Raw genomic sequence first — 24,439 nt, 5'->3', positions numbered from 1 at the left:
ATATATTTTATAAAATTCGTTTTCTAAAAATGAATTTGGTTCGTATTCATAATATGGTACTACATTACGGCAGTCAATCAAGTTATGTTTAATTACCAAATTTTGGTGAATTATTTTTAAAACTTGATTGTGCCTAAATGTATACTCGGACGGTGCTAATATAGAACATCCCGATATAATATGTTCTATAGTTTCCGGAAAAGCCAAACATTTTCTACACAAATCATCAATTTGATTTGTATCTTTGATTATATGCTTTCTATAATTTTTAGTATTAATGACTCTATCCTGAATGGCAAGCATAAATCCTTCTATTTCTGCGCTCAACTCTCCAATACTCAACCATTTGTTTGACGAAATTTTGTCAACATACGTTTGGTTGAGATAATTGAAGTGTTTTGCGTGTAAAATTTTATTTGACCAGGAATCTAATAATTCCTGGTTGGGATTTATAAAAATTTTGGCATTCTCATCGTATAAATTTAAAGGTGTAATATTTCTATCTGCCTTGCAAATTATTTTGTGCATTTCTGAGCTATGAGCTTTCCTATGGAAAAAAGTTCTTAGCATTTCTACCTGATTATGTTTCAAAGAAGTTATTTTGACTATACCTCTACCTCCTAAATTTCTAGGTAAATTAACTCGTTCTATAGCTGAATTTGGATGATGGCAATTAAACTTTGTTAGCGTAGTTCTAATTAATCTTTCTAAGTTATCTAAATCTGTATTAGACCATTTAATTATGCCAAATGAGTACGTTAATAGAGGTATTGCCCAAGTATTTATTGCTTTTACTAAATTTTTAGCAGATAGATTGCATTTTAAAATTTTCCTGATCCTAGTTTGAAATTTAATCCTAATATCATTTTTAATACTACTATGGTCTAATCTATTTGATTGTGGGTATCCTAAATACTTATAAACCTCATCCCTTTTCATACTAGTAATTTGGAAATTTCTAAATATACTCTCGTCCCCATCTACAATTTTGCCTTTCTCTATATGGATCGTTCTACATTTATCTAAACCAAAAGTCATTTTGATATCATCTGAAAAGTTTTTAACTACCTATTTATTTATTTTTTTAGTTTTATTTTTTTATTTTATTTGGTAATATGTAATTTATAATACAAACATATCGTGATACGAACGGATTACAAAGTAATATATATATATAATTTTACTGGTCTTCCATTAAAAGCCTTAGCTTGTGGATGGAAGAAGAGTTAACATTTCATATATTATGTACAAATACAGTCACGTGTACAGTTAATACAATGCAGTTAATACAGTTAATACATTTCATATAAGTACAATTATTATTTACTATTATCATGTATTTCAATATATATGTAGGTGCAGGTAATACAGACACATGGCAATCAGACCCGTTAACTAAAATATGTAAACATATATGTATTCAGTAAGAAGAAAAACAAGTAAGATTTTTAGGGTGACATTCTCTAAAATACTTTTTGATGGAGTTCAACAATTGAATTTTGTTCCTAATGTTTCTGATTTCTATTGGTAGGTTATTGAAAAAGAATTTTCCTTGGTGAGTATAATGGTGTTGGGCGAAAGAAGTGTTTAATTTGGGGCACACAAATACATGTTTAAGTCTAGTACGGTTTTCAGTTATGAATGCGTATTTATCTTTTTCTTTTATAATTTGTATAATTGAATTTTTTATAAATAAGTTTTTAAATGTTGGAACTTTGAATTCTTCGAATAAGCTGTCAGTTGGGAAGTCTGGAGGTTTTTTTAGTATAATTTTTATTATTAGTTTTTGAACAATTTCTATGGGGGTCAGACTAGTTTTGTAAGCTGCTCCCCAACTGATAATGGCATACTGAAGAATAGACTGTACTAATGCGTAGTATATTGAGTATAGGTTTTTCGTTGATAAGAAGTTTATTATTATTATTATTTTACGTGACACCACACAACATCTTCGTACTGAAGCGCTTGACGACCTTTAGTAGATGCAGGGAACACTTACCCGAGTGTATGCCGATGCGGAGATGCAGTTGGTCCAGTGGCCGGTGGCGAACCCTGAAGCGCTTGACCGCTTCCAGTAGGTGAAGAGACATGGAGGCGATCTCCGCAGCGTGCTGGTCTCCGTTGCGCAGTGGTAGGCCGCTGAGGACCTTTAGTAGATGCAGGGAACACTTACCCGAGTGTATGCCGATGCGGAGATGCAGTTGGTCCAGTGGCCGGTGGCGAACCCTGAAGCGCTTGACCGCTTCCAGTAGGTGAAGAGACATGGAGGCGATCTCCGCGGCGTGCTGGTCTCCGTTGCGCAGTGGTAGGCCGCTGAGGACCTTTAGTAGATGCAGGGAACACTTACCCGAGTGTATGCCGATGCGGAGATGCAGTTGGTCCAGTGGCCGGTGGCGAACCCTGAAGCGCTTGACCGCTTCCAGTAGGTGAAGAGACATGGAGGCGATCTCCGCGGCGTGCTGGTCTCCGTTGCGCAGTGGTAGGCCGCTGAGGACCTTTAGTAGATGCAGGGAACACTTACCCGAGTGTATGCCGATGCGGAGATGCAGTTGGTCCAGTGGCCGGTGGCGAACCCTGAAGCGCTTGACCGCTTCCAGTAGGTGAAGAGACATGGAGGCGATCTCCGCAGCGTGCTGGTCTCCGTTGCGCAGTGGTAGGCCGCTGAGGACCTTTAGTAGATGCAGGGAACACTTACCCGAGTGTATGCCGATGCGGAGATGCAGTTGGTCCAGTGGCCGGTGGCGAACCCTGAAGCGCTTGACCGCTTCCAGTAGGTGAAGAGACATGGAGGCGATCTCCGCGGCGTGCTGGTCTCCGTTGCGCAGTGGTAGGCCGCTGAGGACCTTTAGTAGATGCAGGGAACACTTACCCGAGTGTATGCCGATGCGGAGATGCAGTTGGTCCAGTGGCCGGTGGCGAACCCTGAAGCGCTTGACCGCTTCCAGTAGGTGAAGAGACATGGAGGCGATCTCCGCAGCGTGCTGGTCTCCGTTGCGCAGTGGTAGGCCGCTGAGGACCTTTAGTAGATGCAGGGAACACTTACCCGAGTGTATGCCGATGCGGAGATGCAGTTGGTCCAGTGGCCGGTGGCGAACCCTGAAGCGCTTGACCGCTTCCAGTAGGTGAAGAGACATGGAGGCGATCTCCGCGGCGTGCTGGTCTCCGTTGCGCAGTGGCAGGCCGCTGACCTGCGCACACACACAAACTAGTAATATATCATGTAAATACATATCGTAACGTGTGGATTGGTACCAAACCCGAACATCCCTATTCCTGTTATTCCAACTGTAGCTGGGGTTTGCCATGTAAACGAAGGTCCCCGAATATCTGCGCGGAGAATCAAATCGGCCGCCTTTCACGGAATTACATTCAAGGAGAGCGGGAAGGAGGGGCGAGCGCTAGCTGCCCGAAGCGGGCCTTAACTACGGGCCTACGGGCCTACGGACTGTCTTTCTTTTAATTAAAAAAATGAGTCCGTCGAGTTTCGGGTACGTGCACTAGTTCACATGGGATCAGTGATGCTAGCTTCTTAGAGCAGGCTGCACTGAAATACTTGTGGAACAAACTAAACATTCCTCCATTTTGTATGTGAATTGATATTGATAGGTAAATAGATATATTATAGAATTTGAATCTACTAATGCCTTTGGAATATTCTCAAACTAAAACATTGAGAGCTTTTCAGTAATGGGGAAATTTATATGGGTATTGGAAATACCAAATTCTTAAATACAATGAAAGTTTAATTTTATTAAAGGCTATCAATACAAGTATATAGTATATGGCGGCGGATAAACAGCAGTTTGACAATGTTACATCACTAATACAGCGCCCTTGAGGTGATTTCTCACGAAAACGGCGCTATATAAATTAGCCAAATATTATTATTATTATTACTACTAGTATTGTCTGGTGATCTGTCTAAGGAACAAGTTTAATGTAGTCTCGATTAATAAAGTCAATTGTAAAAGTGAACAGTGTTTCCCATAAATGAACTATATAAATACAAAACTAATATTTAATGACCTACTTCCACACTAAAATTTTATTCTACAACGACATTTTGTGATGCATCTTTTCTACTTGTCTTCGTCTCAATTTAACATAATTGTATTAAAAACTGAAATCCCAAGAAAGCTATGTATTCTCATCCCCTTCTGTTTGTTATGCAACCCTTTTTACTTTAATTTTCCCGATTTTCTTGATTTCTACTAGTGTTTACTTAAATTTGATCTTGTTAGTGATTACACTAGTCGCAACCAAAAAATCGTAGGCGTAGTCATCGTTACAGTACCTTCTGTCTATCGTTTTCGAACAAGACGCGTCAGAAGGAAGAGGACGAACGTCGATGTCGTCTCGCTGGGGTTAGCTTAATAATGGTGCAATGTGTAGTATTTAATAATCCTCGTTTCTTTTCCATGTTGTTGTAGTATCTCTTTATGCATTTCTTTATTTTACTTTTTAAAATACTTTTCTAGTAATGATGATTGAAGTTAAAGCCTCGCCTGTATTTTGTAACTAACCGTTTCTCCATTGCGTTTAGCTTTATTGATTCACAGCACGTATCTGTTGCTGATAGCCACCGCTCGTTGTCCCCATTGAGGCGTGCGACGCTAAGCGAGATCTTGGCCCAGCGCGGCGTAGAGAATATAGGCAGGCGCCTAGCCACGGTGGGACAGATGGGGCAGATACGGCACAGCCTCCCACCGGTTCCCCGCCTAGCCTACAAGCTTGTGACTAAGACGGCTTTAATTTAAACATTTTTAGCGATGATTAGACATTCTGAACAGTCTTTACGTAAATACATATTTTTTTTAAATCTGTGTTCGAAAAGTGGCACAAATTTGAAGCAAATGCGTTTAGAAACTTTACTTTTAGATCAGATGACTGTTTTTCAATAAATTGCTTTTGATGTATAAAAAGGTTAAATACAGCTTGTATAATTAAAAACAAAATGTTAAGACAACACATACAGTTTATAAGCTCAATCTATAAATTAGATAACATGAAACTTGTATTTTTCTCACATAACTTGCTTTATTAAATTGTAATTCAAAACTAGAATTTTCCACGCAAAATATTTGAATGAATTTATCTCCATTGAGAAATAATAGTTAGGTAAGGGCCTGTTCAGACACGGCGATAACCGCGCGATTGATAAAATCGCGCGGTTTGAACCGCAAAAATGTTGACTGTTCAAACATCGGCGGTTAGTTAGCGATTAGCGATCAGTTTCAAGATGGAAGTCGAAGAGGAACTAGCGTGTCTGTGGCTGCTCCAGAAAAAAAATAAAGAAAAGAAGGAAAAGGCAGTATTGGGTGCATCCAATATTAAGGGATCGACTGACACATGGCCAATTCGTAACGCTATATCCCAATTTAAGAATGTTTGAGAGGAAATTTTTTGACTATTTAAGAATGTCAATAAAATCTTCTGATGAACTAATTAAACTAATCGGGGAAGATATTTTGAGCTCTGAAACACATATGAGGGCAAGCGTGTCACCAGAAGAAAAACTCGTAGTAACTTTGAGGTAAGATATTTATTTATTGTTCATTAAAATCAGCATATATATTTTCTATTATTGTAGAAGACTGCGAGGCAGTACTATATTGAGATGATGGCGATGGTGACCCAGGCGGAATAACAGCAGAAGTTGATCCATTTGTAGTAAAATATCCTTGCGGAGTTGTATACTGTTGATTTTGCCAATACGATGTATTAGGTATTATCTGGTGAGCACTGATGCGAACAGAGGGTGGTAAAGCTTGTCCTTTTTGTATAACTTGAAGCAATTCAATTTTGGTCGCTAAACGTCGATTTTCTGGTACTTTTTTCAGTTCTTTGTATAACGATAAACAAAAAAGTTTATCGTCATCTTGTCTGGAAATATTATTTTCTTGAAGTCCTTTTTCAAAACTTTGTCGTGACTCAATGCTTTTTTCAATTAAATCACTTATTCGTTCTTCTGGTATATTTCTTTTCTTTCGTTTAGTGGGACCTACTTCAGTGGCTTCGGTTGCATTGGCGTTTAATTGATGTGTCTCATTATTGTCTTCATCTATTATTACATTTTACTGTTCATTCATACTATTAGTAGTTTCATCGTTGTCTTCACTCTTCTGCAGGAAAGAAAGCCTTGAAAAATACATATATTGGGCTCCTTTACGAGCACCTGAACCGGAAGGAGTTGTTTTCAGTTTTTTGTATTCTTTATTGTAACAATCCCGTATGTTTTTCCATTTTTTTTGGAGTGTTGTACCTGAAAATAATGTCATTATTAATTTTCTTGTTTTAGGTATCTTGGTACGGGTTGTTCATTTGGAGAATTAAGCTACAACTATCGCCTTGGAAAATCTACGATTACAGGAATTGTCCGTGAAGTGTGTAAATCGTTGTGGAAAAAGTTGGTTAGTAAAGTTATGGCCGAACCAACCGAAGATTTCTGGAAGAGAATAGCTCAAGAGTTTGAGAGATATGCGAATTTTTCAAATTGCATTGGTGCTATAGACGGCAAGCATATCCGAGTTATAAAGCCTGTCGATTCGGGATCATTGTATCATAACTACAGACATTTCTTTTCTATAGTGCTCTTAGCAGTTTGCGATGCCAATTATTGCTTTACTTATGTTGACATTGGGGCTTATGGCAAAAGCAGTGATTCCGCAATATTCAAAAATTCTTTATTTTATAAACGACTAATAGAAAAATCATTAAATATACCACAACCTAAACCAATATCTTATGTAGATTCAACACCACTGCCTTATGTCATAGTTGGAGATGAAGCCTTCGGTTTATCAGAAAATTTAATGCGACCATATGCAGGCAAATGTTTATCACATGAAAAAAGGATTTTTAACTATAGGTTATCGAGAGCCCGACGTAACATTGAGTGCACTTTTGGTATTTTGGCTAACAAATGGCGTATCTTTCATAGGCCTATAAATGTGAAAATAGACTTTGCCAAAGACATAATAAAAGCCTGTTACGTTCTACACAACTATGTGAGGAGTAGAGATGGTATAAAATATAAAGATACTTTATATACTGCACCAATGACTAGTCTCAATACCTTGCATGCAGGAAGAGGGGCACCGTCATCTTTAAATATTATTCGTTCGCGAAGTAATGAGCGATAAATTCGCTCATTACTTCGCGAACGAAGGGAGTGTTTCATGGCAAGATTCAAAAATATAATAATGTCAATAAATTTTTCTTACCTAAAATAGCCTTTTTTTCCAACGTGTCTTCACCATTTCCAAATATTTTCACCAACTCTTGCCATACTCGGTTCTTTGCAATTTTATCCGAATAATCCGCACACTGAAGATTCCATATTACAGGTCTTTTCTCCACTTCATCAATAAATAACTCTGTGTCGAAGCGATCCATAGCTAGCTCAGGCGTGCTCTCGTTGTGACGTGTTGATCGCGCGGTGCCCGCAACGCTACTGAACGCTGAGGAAGATCTCCATAGTAATAAAACCGCGTGGGCGCCGCACGATTCTATTTTCTAGCGGTTGAGTTGCGGTAATCGCGAGGTTGGACTAACCGCGCGATTATGTCTGAATGATTATATGAATACCTGCGTAAATAAGAACCACGCGGTTCCCGCGCGATTTTCAAACCGCGCGGTTCCCGCCGTGTCTGAACTAGCACTACATCTTTTATGACGAATGTTTTATTAATGCGCATCTATGAAGGCCAGACTCAGATATTGATTAAACAAGTAGGTATTATACTTGATACATTTAAAAAAAATACTGAATTGAATTTTTATTAAATAGACTAAATATAAACACCGTTTATTATTATTTTATGGTATTGATTTGAGATTTTCACAGAATTACAGCGATTTTCTAAGTAGGTTCTCATTTAGTTATGATTTTCACTTCCTAAAGTATTATTATAGTAATTTATTTTTGGGATATTTTGCCGTGCTGCGCTACGTCCTTCTTCAGACAACGTTTCGGACAGCGTTACAGTGACCATAATCAGGGCAGGTGTGTAGTCGAAAACTGTGGTAAAGTGTCTGAGACTGGTTTTATAGTATAATTTAATTTGCAGGCCTCAGTAAATCTTGTATATTTGTCTTTCTCAGTATCGCGCGTCACATTGTCAAGAGGCTAGAAAGCGCAGCCTTTGGCTCTTGATCAATTCTGTAATGCTGTCCGAAACATTGGCTAAAGAAGAAGGTAGCGTAACACAATTCGGCTTCACAATTATTTAATGTTATTGTGTTCAATTCGTAATTGTTAATATATTTATTTTCAAGTTCTGCAAGTATTTTAGTTTTTATTATCGTGTGTATATTTTTAGTATCATTATTAAAATGTGGTTATCACAGTTTGATTAAATATTTACTATTTTATTTTTGGAATAACTTATGAGTAAAACCTCAAAATGTAATATTCAATTATTGAAGACAATATTAACGATTCCCAAACGAAAATTTGAAACAGAAAAATCAGAAAAAGATAGGTCACATCTAGGACTCGAACCCAGGTAAGGGTTTTAAATTTTCGTTTAGGAATCGCTAATATTGTCTTCAACAATTAAATAACTGATTTAGTTTAAATTTATAAAAACCTACATACTTCTGACGTTGAATTGACAGTTAAATACAACGTAAATATGAATTTACAGTAATTTCATCCGCACGCTAAACTCACACTGCGTACTTTTAGAGACTTGGTGGTTTTCTTTTTTATGTAAATACCGCACAACCATCTGGGGCCAGAGAACTATGGTATCCCCAACTGGGGTAGGCTTATTTTGTAAAGTAGAGGGGAGGGAAAGGGTATGGGGCGGGTGAAAATGGGGTAGAACCTGGTTATTTAAGTCTGGACACCAAACACGACTTAAGTCATTTCAAGCAACGTTTCAATTTTGAATGGTGGTCTTACACCAGGGCGATACCGAGAGTATCCTCCACTATGGAGGGTGCCGCAAGTGTACTATATATTATTTTAATTAATAAATTGTGAAATAACACAAATAAAATTGAGTATTTTTTAATGGTTAACTAATGTTTTTAAGGCTAGTTTTTTTTATTAAGGATAACAAAGTATTATAGGCAATGATTATTCGCCTGAAATATCCATACAAATTTGGTTAAAGTACTAGTACATATTGAATACTTTAAGGGGGGGGCTAGGGTTAATTCGTACGAAAAAAGGCATTTTTGTGAATTTTTTGTGACAATACAGTTAAAATTTCTTTGTTAAATCTAATAGGACAGTAAAGTATGACATTTTGAGAATGTTGTATAAAATTTTCACGGAGAAATATTAAAAAACACGGCAATGGAAGCAATTATTCTGACGTGTATCAAAAAAAAGTAGAATGACGGTGCCCCTCATAACTCGGTGTTGAGTCATCTGAAATCAAAAAATCAATGTTCATTCGTTAGATAATAGTTTTTCCCAGGTAAGACTTGGAGGGTTTTTCGAAATTTTAATTTTTCACTTTTTTGGAACACTTTGAAGGGAAAAACGCTATTTTTAGTGAAAAAAATCGGCTAATTTGTTATTGTAAAATAATAATTATTAACAAATTTGAAAAAAACTCTCCAGCGTTACCTCGTAAATTATGCACAAAAATAGTTTTCAAAATTTCAAAAGGATCGGTGCAGTAGTTTTGAAGTTATGACGGTCACCGACTTTGAAAACGTGAGTTTTGGGAAAAACGCTATAAAGTTTTGAACACTAAAAAATCTGGTATTAAACGTTTATAAGCAAATTTCATCGGCTTACCTCACACTGAATCATCAATGCCAGGTCCATAAAGGATGTTGCTATCATCCATGATGTCTAAAGCACCTTTTTGCTCCTGTCTACGACGAATCCTGCCTTCTTTAGTTTGTTTCTCAGCTTCCTGCTCTGCTCGGCTTATACGTATGGTCGGGTAGGGATTAAAATCCGACAGGTATAAAAATACTCGTAACTTCGTCAATTTTGCTCCAATCAACTTGAAATTTGAACACAATATTCTTAACATATAAAGCATTTATTTAAAAAAAAATGCAAAAAAAAAAAAATTAAAACCCTAGCCCCCCCTTAAATTATTATTATTTTTTAAATAAACTACTGACATCCGAATCATTGGGAAATTTAGCACTAACATAGCCTTTCCTACAAAAATAAAGTTGGTTGTTTACCGGTGAAACAAATATAATAAGCAGTAGGTAATTGTTGATTGAAGTACTAGGACATATTGAATTATTTGGCGTGTTGGAAATAAGCCGACGTAGCTCAGTGGTCCAGAGCACCTGACCGGATATAAGAAGGTGCGGGTTCAATTCCCGTCGGCGGCATTTATTTCTACTCGGGAGATATTTTCAATTTGTATGGATATTTTACTCTACTAATTAATGCTTATAATAATTTGTTAAATAAAATTTACTTGCGATTTGGACACCCTTTGCAGACGTATAAGAGGTGCCAGTACCCACTATTATACATCTGCCGCCAGAGGAGCTGCGGGTAGATTAGCCTTTTATGCTACGAAAGCATTGTACTGTGATCATTTGTGCTTATTGGAACATAATCCGCAAAATATAATAGAGCGCGGATCCATTATTTGACGTAAGGGAAGCGACCCAAATATATTTAATGATTGAATCAGAACCCAGTTGATATAGAGAGGTGCTGCAATCATTAAATATTCTATGGAATATCGACCGACCCAATTCTGGTCTTCATCGTTTGACAGGACGTTTTTATCTTTTGGAAAGGCTTGTTTACGTCTGGGTCATGGCAAATAATAGTTGGCGTTAATAATTTAATCGCTCGTTACGTTATCTGAGAAAGCAATAAGTAACGTTCTGGTCTGAACATAATTACATTGAGAATTAAATGGATTAAGTTTGAGATGGCAGAAACAAATACTTCTTCCTTAAGTGGTTGTTGGGAAAAGTGAGGAATGTTCTTCAGGATCCATTTATTACAACATCTGACTAATGACATAGATCTATGTAGCTGGGCTATAATCTCATTGGGTCTGGGTCTGGACCTAGTCGCAGGTTATAAATTTGACGTTGGAAAAAATATATTATTTAAAGTTTGTAGTTCATTTTTATTTTTGGAATAATTTAATGACTAGTTTATTTATTCATTAACGCCCTTTTTCGGGGCTTTTACATATGCATAATAAGAAATATACATTATTTATTGTACATTACTGAAATGCTTCATCAACAACATTTTATATTTGTTTAAAGATAAATTGAAGATGTCCACTGACTTGGTATAATTGTTTCCCTCCATTAGTATTCTGGGCAAAGAGAAATACATATGGTAGTTAGTCCCAGAATTTCTGCACTGAAATAAATCCTGACTTCTAGTATTACGTTGTGAAATCCGGAAGCTTATCAATTCTATAAATACCGGAATATCAACTAAATCATTTAGAATTTTATATAGGAATACAAAGTCATTGAAAATTCTAATATAATATCTAAAATTGTAATATATAATAGTCCTAGATGTGACCGTACCCTTTTCTGATTTTTTTTTTTCAATTTTCGTTTAAGAATCGCTAATATTGTCGTCAATAATTTAGTTAGTTCACTTAACATTTTTATACCTCAAAGTAAACATGTCTTAAATAAAAAAATCCATTTTACAGGAAACGCGTCTTAAGATTGTTTACCTGTTTTTTTTATGTTTTTTTTAATTGAAGAGATGTAAAATTCATACTACTATAGTAATTTAATAAGGGTGCTTTTGTTATATATTTAATTTTTTAAAATTTTATGTATTTTCATAAGATTTTTAAATTTTAATGGACATAGGTAGTTCTGGCTCTCATAATGAAAGTGTTTTGACATTAGATGAAGAGTTTGGATAATACGGGTAGGTATATTCCGATGGTGTAATTTTTGTGAAGAAAATATCCGACCTACCACTTTATCAAAACTAATGGCAAACGTTGACGGCTAATTAGTTGCGTTAAAATACTAAAAAAGCGTGATGCTAACATTATCATGGGGAGAAGCACCTCACAAACGACCTTGAAGGTAACTCTAGAGGCAGTAAAATATCTAATCCGCCATCCAATTGAAAGCGGAAGTCGTCCCTTTCGAGGACTCCTCCCGATTATAAATCTGATAGGAGGCATATTTTACTGCGGTTAATGCCTAGCACTCATTCGGTTGAGGTGGCCTACCGGATATATGTTTTCTTACTGCGGCCACTAGCAGTTTCATTCGTCCCAGGGAGTAGGACCGTGCGAAGAAGTTAATAAAACGGTTCCATGTGTTCCGTTTGTATCGCGAATTCAATTGGCATCGTTTCTTCATTTCACAAACGATTCATTTCTCTGCCAGCTTTCCTTGGACTCCCACTTTCCCTATCTTTTCCCCGTCTTTAAACAGTATATTGAACAACGGGCGAGGAATACCTCGAGAGCCGTGTCGGCGCGGCGATGCAATATACCCCGCATACACTAGAGGTGAGGAGTATTTATCGTACCCAGTAAAAGTACCGGGTATTTTCATGCGATACTTTGTAATTGTGACAAATATCCAAATTACCTGGTTCCAAAATACTCACAAGTATTTTATACCGGGACTAAATATTTTTAGTAGGTACTTTTACAAGGTATTTTTGATGGGTATTTTAGTAGGTATTTAAATACTTTTGAGTATTTTGTCACCGGTATTTCTTTGTACCTGTACTCATTGCACCCAGTACTCATAGGACTCACCTCTAGCATATACACACGCGTAGAATACGCAATGATCCGGATGTCAATTTGAGATATTTTCAATAAAACTCCGAGACGTTAAGATATAAAAGGAAGGCCAACGGTGATATTTGTGTCAGCAAAATCGAACTCTGGATGAAAAGGATATTACTTTCTTCAAGAGATCGTTTCAAGAGATCGGGGTTTACTAAGCAGAATACGAATGGTGGTTTAGCCGTTGACTGAGTCAGGCGGGATTTTCTATCAGTGTTTAATGTGCGTATGCGTACTGAAACGGATGGTGTGGGCAAAATACTCTAAAACAGAAAATGGCAGCACTCAATTTTAATATATTTTTTACGTACTAGCCAGTTAAAACATTCGCAACAATGTTATCCTACGTCAAACTTGACCTATAGAGGAGTAAACACGATTCCGCTTTTTTATGTGAATACCGCACAAGAGTTACAATTGCTCCCAACCTAATTGGAGCATGTTGTGACACTGAAGGGAAGGGCGGGAAGGGTATGGGGCAGAGGAAGGCGGGGAAGTAGGGAAGTGATTGCCCTTGGTCAAAAGGGTGATACTGAGAGTATTTTCCACTCTGGAACGTGCCTCAAATATACTTATACACAATGTCCGGAAACTGGTGAATCTACATCACATTTGGAGTCGATTTTGTGGAACGGATTTTTTTTAATAGTTGTAATTGCAAAGGTTTTATATGATGTAGGTATAAAGTATAGTATAAGTATTTATATATATATTTTTTTTATTTCACAGCCCTCACTAGGGTTTCCTGTTCTGAGGCGGCCTGTAGTTTTTAAACTTTTGTATTTGGTTTCAAGTTGTCTTTACATCGTCTTTATAATGTTTCTAAGTTGAATATCATTTTGTTCTCTCAGCCATGTTTTTACTTTTGTTTTAAATGTATTCATTTACATTATTATTGAAGTGAAACTTCTTTAGGCGCGTAATGGATTTTCGGGGACGGAGTAAAACCGAGTTAGGATCGACACGAAAATGCGGGTACCCCCACCACCGCTCACCGTTCACTGTCCCTCTCTCACCATATGCGCTTGTTGAGGTGGGGGAGCCGCTCACGAACGTTCTCTCTCTTCTCTTCTTTCCTCTCTCTCAGACACCAGCGAACTGCGCCACGCCAAGCATCAGCTGCTTGGTTAGTATACTGCGTCGTGAGTGTAATACGAGTGAAATACGTAATTGATTGTGGTTCATACGGTTTGGTACAGAATTTCAGTGTTAAAAATGAGTAGTGACGAGATAGAGGTGATGAACACATCAGTGGCACAAGAGGAAATATCCCCTGAGAATCACCAAAGAAGAGGAGAGTCTGATTCACACAGTGATGACATTAACATAAGGTAAATATAACCTATAAGAGTTGATAAATATTTCACAATATAGTAGTATTGTTGGAATGTATATATCTCGCACTTTAGTTACCATAACCCAATTATCACGACATTAGGAAATGATATTCATGAAATTGACAATGAAAATGGCACATGATTGGTAAATTGTCATTGTAATTTCTTTGTAATTTTTAATTGTAATATTGTTATTTATGTAATATTGTATACTTGTGAATAAATTGAAAATTTTTGGAACTATACATTAATCGAACGTCATTCATCTATAAGAAAATATTAGAAAAAGCAAATCCATGCTTCGTCGTTGAATTATTTAACCTCTAATTTTCAAACTAACCTAAGAGAGAAAATAGAGATGATGAAATGAAAATAGAGAGAGAGGAATAATAGAAGTTTCACTTCTGTCTTGCGTAGGCTTGACACACCCACTTTTTTTTTTGTTTGATTTGGCAGAGCATTGTATAATTTCGTAGCAGAGAATTTAATATTTCCAAAAGATGTGTTCAAACTGGGAGTAACCAGTATATTTTGGCTTATTGCTCTGGTCGAGTATTTATGTTGGGCAGTGGAGTATTTAGATATATATATATATATATATATATATATATATATATATATATATATATATATATATATATATATATATATATATTTAATTTTAAATAAAATATTTTTTAATCATTGTAGACTTGGAAGTTTTTAAATATTTCTTCTGTCGGAGTTCTAACCGGAACTTTTATAATTGTGTGAGTGCTCTAGGCAGACCCCAACCAGTTATCTCGTACTCTATTAGTGATTGACACAAAGCGTAGTACACTCTTTGGGTTATGTTGAGCCGCTCTGTGTGAGTGCTCAAGGCAGATCCCCAACCAGTTTTCCCGTACTCTATTGGTAATTTATCGATAAAATTATTTATAAATTTTAATCACTTCACTATGCAATGTCATTGCTTATAACTAATTTAACTCCAGCGTTTGACGGTCACATATGACCGGGCGTCCATATTTTATAAAAGTCTTTTTATTATTTTTTTCTATAATGCGAAAATACGACATTTTTTAGCGTTAGAAAAAGAAATAACATTTTTTTCCAGTTTGCCTCGAATATTGGAATCCATTCATAAAATCCTAAAAAAAGCCAAAATGCATTCATATTTCGCGCCGCTATCGTAATAATCGGTTTAACTTTAAAAATTATTTCTTATTTTTAATTATATGAACAAGATAATAGTGAAGGTACAGTTTTCTTACAAATTCCCCCAAACAAAAATGTGTTTTCGAAATATAGAGTTCTCACAATTTTTCTATGCTTGGAGAAAAAATTTAAGCAAAAATGTGATAATATATGCGTTTTAGAAAACATTTTTCACGTTTCATATTTAAATTTTATTATTTAGAAATAGAAATGTTTACATATTAAATGAATAATTTGTAGGATAATTTAATTTTTAGATAATTTAATTTTATTTTTTAACACTGGAAGGATAATTTTATCTAGTTTCTAAAACAGTATTTGTTCATATAGCGCATTTGAAATACACTAAATGCACTATTTCAAATGCATTTGAAATACACAGAAAATATTGCAAACCGTACAAAAATGATGAAAATACTGAAGTGTTGACAAATTTTCAAAATGTCCACCTTCTGCTTGTAGGCAAAAGTGTAAACGTAAAGTAACACTATTTACAATTCGTATCTCATCTGTGGCTTCGTAAATACGTCTAACGAAGTTCTTGGCAAACTTTGCACTTCGTTGCACCCCAAAAGAAAAAAAATCTAGCGGCGTCAAGCCTGGAGACCGCGCTGGCCAAGGAGAATGACTCCCACGTCCAATCCAACGATCAGGTAATTGCTAATAGGTTGTATATAATAAAGTGATGTAAACAAAGTTATTTGTGTTTTAATAAAATAAATAATGCCATCACAAAATGATAAGCTTCCAGAAGAAATCTTCTTATTAAACGCTTGTTTGGTCAAGTAATTTTGCATAACTATGTATGTGTACTGCATATTTAAATATTCGGCAGTCATTTGGTTCGTTCTTTATACCGCCAGAGGCGTGCTCTGTCGGCCATCTCCGCCGTGCGTATCGGCCATATTTAAACCGAAATGAACCTTACGGTTGGTTAAAATTGAGGGCCAGAGTGGTATTTTTTGCCTGCAGACCCCCTATGCGGAATTTACCCGAAACACACAATTTGAATTTGACCAATCAGAGGGCCTACATCGTCCAGACGATCGCGTAATAATTCTATCAGATAATATGTCTCGACGCCATCTAGTGAGAAATTTACCACTCACAAAGCCTTTCCTACAAAAATAAAGTTGGTTGTTTACAGGTGGAAAAAATATAATAAGCATTAATTGTTGATTGAGGTACATATTGAATCATTTGGCGGGTTGGAAATAAGCCGAAATAGCTCAGTGGTTTCAGAGCATCTGACCAAACATCAGAAGGCACGGGTTCAATTCCCGTTGGCGGCATTTATTTTTACTCGGGAGATATTTTCAATTTGTATTGATATTTCAGGAGACTAATTATTTCTTATAATTATTTGTTGAAAATAATACTGTTAGTATATTCGTCCACCGTGTTGAAAGGTTATTAGAAAGTGCCAAATAATCATCGGCGGATCCGTTTGTTCGTCGAACCTTCCTACAAATGACAAATGGCGACTTTAGTTAATCATTCGCCACGAAAGGAGACTTTTTCACTAATTTGTAAATTAATTTTATTATTCAGTAATTTCCAAAGATGTCATTATATACACTTCGTGAATTATTACAAATCTTTCGGCTGTTAATGACGATGGAACCCCTTTACGCCTTTTCGCCAAATTTTTTTGTTGCTGTGGGCGGTTCCCAAATTAGAGTTCCCGAGAGGGTTTGCGGGGTCGTAAATCAAATTTACTTGCGCACGTCGGGATTTGAATCCGCGAGCTCCGGATTGCTAGTTGAGAGTCTAACTCCTCGAACACGGAAGCCGTTAAAATAAATTCTTCTAAAAACATCGAAATTAATTTTGAATTAAGAATAAGAAAATCTTTGTGTCTCAAATTGTATGCGGCTTTGTCGTTAAACAGTTTTATAGGTAAATTTTTAAATGCTAAAAAAATGAGGAAGCTACAAGTCAAAAATGTGTATATTCTTGGCATACCTTATATTGTAGGTAATAGGCATTAAAGTCGCTTGACAAACGGAGTCTAGAAACGTTCGGGTTCAAGCACAAAACTGTTTTTATTTATTTTGTAAATAATTTAATTAAAAAGTTAATCAAGTGAAACTGTCACAGATAATCTAAGCTATAATACTGTATTTATTTAAAAGTTTTTTCCTTTACGCGTTCATACATTTCTATTGAAAAAATATTTTTTTTAGTAGCTTACATTTATATTTTTTATTGAGTAATTTATTATTTTATTTGTATTCTACTCAAGCGAAACGATAGGAAAACCTTCAATTTATCTACAGAATATTTTTTGGTATTCATAATGTACACCAATTTGTTATAAAGATTAATCAAAATAGTGATTTAGCATTAAGCTTCTCCTTAAGATTTGACATTGTCTATAAGCGCCTATAAAATAGGATTCATTCATTTTATGCATCTTATGGATAAATATGCCAGTATTATTTCTGCCTGTATTTTAGGTATTTGTATTGTAGTCATTTGTAATGTTATTCTTCTATGTCTATTTTCTATATTGTGGTTTCTTGTTTAACAATGAAAAAAAAATAAAACAATCTTCATATTGAAAACGTAAATTTTTTTGTTTTGTTATTTTGTTGTTGAAATTATATCCGTTGTTCAATAAAGAACGTGTTGAAATCTACGCAATATTACCTAAACATACACCGGGAGGAATCCGGGTTGTAAAGCTATTTTATTACAAAACAATCGTCAAATTAAAAAATAGGATTTTTTTGAACAGCTTTAATTTAGTTGTGGCGAGAAAATGATGTAAAAGTAAAGTACGTTTGTTCAAGGCTCAAGACAAAGTTTAGTTCACAAGTAGGTAGAGGGCGCGTGGGCAGGATTTGTTCGTGGAATTGTTTCCTTCGTACGAGTTAGAGAAACGGTTGAATCTGAACTCGGTCATCATTAGGAATGGGGAAGTGGGCAAGAGAAATCAATAACATCATTTGTGGGTCCGAGGGAGACAGAAATAATATGGATGTTCGTTGTTTGTTGTCTAGAGCTAAAAGAACAGCATCTGGGAATTTACATTATATTTAATGACGCAATTAATGTACAAAATCCGTTATGATCCAAAATAATTTTCTTTGTTTATCTGAATAGCGTTTAATAAGCTCAATATAACAAATATTTAGAATTAAAAATAAAAACTGCCTTGTAATGTTAATCTTTGTTTACATTAAAGCTATTTGAGGTATTTACCTTTGCGAGTGAAATTAATGTTTTCCGGAATCTTGAGTTATTAAAAATTATTAGTTCTTTCATATTTCATTTTTATAACGGTTAATTCAACCTACTCTTTAATGACCATATTTACGGCAGAGTAGCAGTTACGAATGCTACCAAACGGTTCCATGATAACTCAACACAGTGATTATTCAACACACATTTAAAAAGTGATATAAAGTCATTAAAAACGATGATTTTTTTTTAACGTAACTTAACCTAACCTAACATAACCTACTTAAGCCTAGTTAAAAAAGTTTTTGTTTTATCACTTTCCATGACTTTATATAACTTTTTAAAAATGTGATGAGTTATCATTTTGATGATTTATCCGGTCACCATACCAAACAGTGATTTATTGGGGGGTAATTGCAGAAACATGTATAAAAAATGAATGGTAAAAGTTTTTTAAACTTTAATATGTCTTTGGAGATTTCGTATGGAGAGTCTTTTTATTTATTGTTTTTGTGTTTAATTCGTAGAACTCAATTTATTTTATTTTTTTTAAATTTAATTAAAATCAAATTTAATAATATAATTATTAAGTTCTGCAAGTATTTTTTGGTTTTTGTTATTGTTACAGCTGTTTCGGCTTTCAAGGCCATTGTGGTTTTAGCCACGTTTAGACGACTTATTAATATGATTCTATTTTACCCCCTCCCAATTTGAAATGATTTACTACCGTTTTTTTAAGTGAAGAAAGGAGAGGAAGTTCCGGGAAGGGAAAGGGAAAGAGGGATGGGTGTGGGAATCTGGTGGTCTGTGAGTTGAAGAGCGTTCGAGTCCGACTGGAGAGGTCTCTCTCCACTCTCCCGATCGGACCCGCCACGCATCTATGCCAGTATACCTGATTCATGGCCCAATTAACGTCTGAAGTAGTTTGTTTTACAGGTATGCACTTCTTCTCAAGATGGAATGGATTGGAAGCAGATCTCTAAGTGCTATCTGAGAAGTAGAAGGGCTTACTGGCAAACGGAAAGTGGCAATTATTGTAAAACTGATGGCAAGTATAAAAAGCTAGTACTCACCACCATGTAGGCATCCCCAATGGTCTCCACCTTGTAGACGTCGAAGTTCTCTATTATGGAATCGAAGCAGGTGTAGAGGTCATTCAGGAAATCAACCACCTGAAATTAAAGAGATGTATAGAAAACAAAAACACATTCTTCGATTCAACAACACGTTGAGTCATCAGTAGCGTTGAAGTATTCTGAAAGAGTGCACTTGGTTTGCCAGGAACAATTAATTCTTTAGCGCTGCAATCGGTACATTTACTTTCAGTCAATGCAATTAAGTTAGGATGTTCTGTAGTCGATCCAAAGCCTGACGTTTTTGAGAAGCGGATTAGACGAGGTTGTGTTGGTTAGGTTGAGAGCGGTGGACAGCGCCGAGAAGCCTACGTGGATACAAGGTAAGGGTAGGGTAGGTTGGTTTACCTCCAGCGGGGTACTCTGGGCGGACATCTCTGTGAAACCCACGATGTCGCTGAAGTAGATGGTGACGCAGTCGAAGCTCAATGAACACAAGGTAAGGGTAGGGTAGGTTGGTTTACCTCCAGCGGGGTACTCTGCGCGGACATCTCGGTGAAGCCCACGATGTCGCTGAAGTAGATGGTGACGCAGTCGAAGCTCAATGAACACAAGGTAAGGGTAGGGTAGGTTGGTTTACCTCCAGCGGGGTACTCTGCGCGGACATCTCGGTGAAGCCCACGATGTCGCTGAAGTAGGTGGTGACGCAGTCGAAGCTCAATGAACACAAGGTAAGGGTAGGGTAGGTTGGTTTACCTCCAGCGGGGTACTCTGCGCGGACATCTCGGTGAAGCCCACGATGTCGCTGAAGTAGATGGTGACGCAGTCGAAGCTCAATGAACACAAGGTAAGGGTAGGATAGGTTGGTTTACCTCCAGCGGGGTACTCTGGGCGGACATCTCAGTGAAGCCCACGATGTCGCTGAAGTAGATGGTGACACAGTCGAAGCTCTCCGGGTCGACGCGGTGGCCGCGCTTTAGCTGCTCCGCCACGGGCCGCGGCAGCATCTCAAGCAGCAGGGCCTCTGCACAAAACCAGAAAATAATAATATAAGTCAGCAGAAGCAGTTTTATTGTAATTCATTCACCCACTACCTTTACACGTCACTTTGCGACCGCACGAAGAGTTTTTTCTTAATATTGCTAATTTCTTAAAAAACGGATTGCAGGACATTAACGAATGAATTGATAGGTATCCTGATAAACTTTTAGTAAATGCCAATGTTTCGTTACATCTGCATTATATGTTAAGACAAATGAAGGTACATGAACACGTGTTCCGATATTATTACGAATTTACTAAAAGTTTATAAGGAAGCGGCCTGTAGTTTTAAACTCTATTTTATTTTCAGTTTATATTTGATATAGAATACTACTTTTATAACTGTCATATTAAAACCACATCGATATCAGTAATGGTAAATGCAGACATCATAAGTTTGAAGCACCGTTTTTATGGTCCACACCACTATCGGGCGACCATCTTAGACGATTTCACACATTCTAATAAATGTTGCCCATTAAGTACATTTTAAATCACAGGTTTCCTAAGTGGTTTATATGGACCCCCAGGGGTCGATATCGGCTTGCTGGGGGTCTATGTCAGCGAGAAAAAAATTTGGGGGTTCACGAGGATCAAATGGGAGTACATACGAGCGGACCCCCATTACCTCAAGTCAACATTTAGGAGTTCCGTAAATGACACAATAGACCTAACACAAATATAATAGACTGAGAAATTACTTATTTGATATTTGCATTTTTATATTTCGTAAAGTTGTTAATTGAGGTTAATAAATAGAGTCTACATTCCTTTTCTCGTCAGAATTAATATATTCAAGCAAAACATTGCACATTGGAAGCCGTGAATTTTCCTAGTTCCCCAACTTGCTTTTGAAAAACGTCCAGGGTAATAATGACGTTCAACATTTAAATGTACTTTACACAGACTTCAAAACTAAAGGACATTTTGACTATCGAAATGGAACGCTGAAGAATCGGAAAACATGTGACGAGAAGAAATGACCGGAATAAGCATTGACAAAGAACTTAAGGGGCAGTTTGTAGGGGTAGCTACAGAAAGAAATTCCCGTTGCGTATTCCCGCGGCTTCATTTTCATTTGGTGTAATACCTCACAAGGGTGCCTCTGTCTGCACAATGTAAAGACAGAGCAACCATACGGCCACCCGGTTGTTGGGCAGGCAAGGGAAGGGAATCTTTTTAGTAAAAAATAAATGATTATCACATGGGACGTTAATAGTTTTAGAAAAATTCAATATTCGCCAAACAGGGGGTCTACGGAAAAAAAAATTTTGGCAAGTGGTCTACGGGGCAAAAAAGTTTGGGAACCTCTGTTTTAAATGAATTGATGTACAACTTGAAGAAGTAGTTATTACATCATGTCTCTTATTTAATTGAACGAGTATTTCAATAGATATATTTATTTCACTGTTCAGCAGTAAATGTAATAAAGTGTTCGTGAAATTTAAGTACAAGTCAGCATTTGCAAAGTCATACAAATGTAAAACAGCTGAAGCATTCGGAGAGGAAAGGAATGAAGAGAATTTGTAGTAAGCAAGTAAAGTTCCCCTGATTAAAGCTAGCGAGGCATTTTACCTGTTTTCTTTTTCTCCTCCTGAAGTTGGTCTGTTCTCTCGTCCACTAACAGTTCCAGATTGTTAGCATATTTCTCCATCATTGCCATCATATTGTCGAATATATTCGGTTTCCTGTGAACAAACGATTTGTTGTTGATTTGCTTTTGAGGTGAATATTTCGGGCATAATTGCAATGTTCATCATCAAGGTACAAAATAAATAAAAACCCCAAAATTACTACATGTTGTATAATACTTTAACAAGTTATAACTTCGATCGTTATTTTCAAAGGGGATTTATTACCTTCTTATTACATTATTTACCCCGTAATTGTTTAAAATGTTTAATCAACGAATCTGGTGGTAACGCGAATTCTTGCTACTTATGGTACCTACCATGATCAAATAAGTAAAATCTGGTTAGATCAGCGAGCGGCAGTAGAATGTGTTACCAGAACATACGTAATCTCAAAATAGCCTCTAAATGCTTTTAAGTATTACATAATAAGTACTCACATTCCTTTCCTTAGAGGTCTCAGTTTCGTCCTTATGGCTTTGAAGTCAGGTCTATCTTCGGGCACTTCCGCCCAGCACTCCTTCAAACAGTCTCTCACGAAGTCGAAACCGCTCTCCAACGGTTCTAGACAAGGTCTGGAAAAAACACATAATTATATATCAAACTGATTGCTCAGTTTTGTAAGATTTGTGTGAAATAAAATATATACATAACAAATAGAATAAAGATACTTAAAACCAAATACTATTTTTATTAATTAGAACATCCCATGTTTCTTTATATAGTAATATTTGTTGGGTCTCAATTATTCGGGTCCGGTCTCAATGTTATCGACAGTCTTTACTCTGAAAAGGGAACATTTAGAAAATTTATCTGAATCTTATCGTCTCATGGTTTGTCATTTGGATGGCGAAAAACAAAAGAAATTAAACCACAATACAGGCTCCACTTATACGAGTAGTTTTACCGCAATTATTTGCTCCAGTTATTTCCGACATATTTCCGAGATATTTAGCAATATCTCCCAATATCCTTTTAATATGAAAGGATTTATAAAAACATATCGTGAAGTTTGACAATATAGCGGCGCTTTGTTCCCGATATTTGGTGATATGGGTCAGGAGTCAGATTGAGGTGGCGACATCTGTCGATAATGGAATCCCTTTATTTTCAGTTGCTTCCAGTTTTTGTTCGCCGGAAGAGAGGAGGGGAAGTAATTGCTAGGTGCGTGTCCCGAGCTTTTCCCGGAAGATTAATAAAACTTTTCTATCAATTATAGAAGAGGTTTCGGTGGAAAGTGGTCAAAGGATAAACTTCTAAATAAATTAATGATTTTAAATTAGGCTAGAATACTATTGTGATTTATTTTTGTTTTTGCGTTCAGAAATGAGTGACTCTGAGGTAGGCAGAGAGAAGGGTGCGCTAGATGTTACATCTATCATTTTTATGTTGTTCTGACTTTTAATGCACTAGCGCAAGAATTAATATCTTTTGTAATAAAACAACTGGGGGTTGAAGTAAATTCAGTGGTAACATCTTCAAAATAATGCATTTTTTGGTTATTGGCCAGTTTATTGTTGGTTGGTTGGTTGAGCGTTCCAAAGCTCCCACTTGAGTTCCCACTCGCACGTCGCGGGTATAACCTCTTCTATCTAAGTTAGCCATCATTGGACAAGGAAAACGAACATTTGAGGAATTCAAGTATTAAGGTTTTTCGTAACTCATAATCCCAGAGTGTTTACCTAAAGAAGTTCAATGAAAAGTTATTTTATTTTATTTATTTATTAATGGGCTGCCGTCCATTTTACAAAACAAAAACACGAAATTTTAATAAAAAATATACATTAAAGAGTAAATAAATATAATTTTTCTTTACTTGCTTAGTGACCGATAAAAATCATATAGATTTTTACCGAAAAACCCTATGAATTGAATTTTCATAAAATAAACAATGTTACATTGTTTGAACGATCAGCTCCCCACATACAGAGTAGATTCGAATATGACAGAGTAACAGATCATATTTGACAAAGTCCTGGAAATTAATAAATAACTTTTTACTGATTTTCTTCGTGAAGTAAACATTCCCGGGTTACGAATAACCTTACAGTAATTGAATTCCTCCTACTTTCATAAATATAAGAGGAAAATAATGTTCGTTTTCCTTGTGCAATTATGGATAATTTCACTAGAAGAGATTGTTCCTGCGACGTCTGAATTCCCTTTGTAATTAAATTTAGTTATCTGTAATTTACTTAATTTAAATTCGTCTTTCATAGGACGTGAATAAA

The 24,439-nt window shown here is 36.2% G+C and overlaps 1 protein-coding gene, 1 non-coding gene and 1 pseudogene across 2 annotated transcripts in view; 1 reads left to right on the top strand and 2 right to left on the bottom strand.

Annotated features, from left to right (window-relative positions):
* Positions 1-24,439, bottom strand: part of LOC149421351 (guanylate cyclase 32E) — a 209,923-nt gene that overhangs the window by 28,445 nt on the left and 157,039 nt on the right. Inside the window, exons 19-23 of the mRNA XM_089634696.1 lie at positions 22,649-22,783; positions 22,153-22,265; positions 20,409-20,560; positions 19,537-19,635; positions 3,044-3,188 (exon numbers count right to left, since the gene is read on the bottom strand). Coding sequence (XP_089490822.1) covers positions 3,044-3,188; positions 19,537-19,635; positions 20,409-20,560; positions 22,153-22,265; positions 22,649-22,783 — 644 coding nt within the window. The remainder of the gene's footprint in view (positions 1-3,043; positions 3,189-19,536; positions 19,636-20,408; positions 20,561-22,152; positions 22,266-22,648; positions 22,784-24,439) is intronic.
* LOC149421354 (uncharacterized) lies at positions 5,451-7,395 on the bottom strand (annotated as a pseudogene).
* TRNAF-AAA (transfer RNA phenylalanine (anticodon AAA)) lies at positions 16,496-16,569 on the top strand. The gene has a single exon. It is a non-coding gene; the product is annotated as a tRNA-Phe (tRNA).

Source organism: Hesperophylax consimilis, chromosome 8, assembly GCF_061612785.1.
Source record: "Hesperophylax consimilis isolate HC1 chromosome 8, BYU_Hcon_1.0, whole genome shotgun sequence".
Taxonomy (NCBI): domain Eukaryota; kingdom Metazoa; phylum Arthropoda; class Insecta; order Trichoptera; family Limnephilidae; genus Hesperophylax; species Hesperophylax consimilis.
This window is presented reverse-complemented; position numbering and strand designations above follow the sequence as displayed.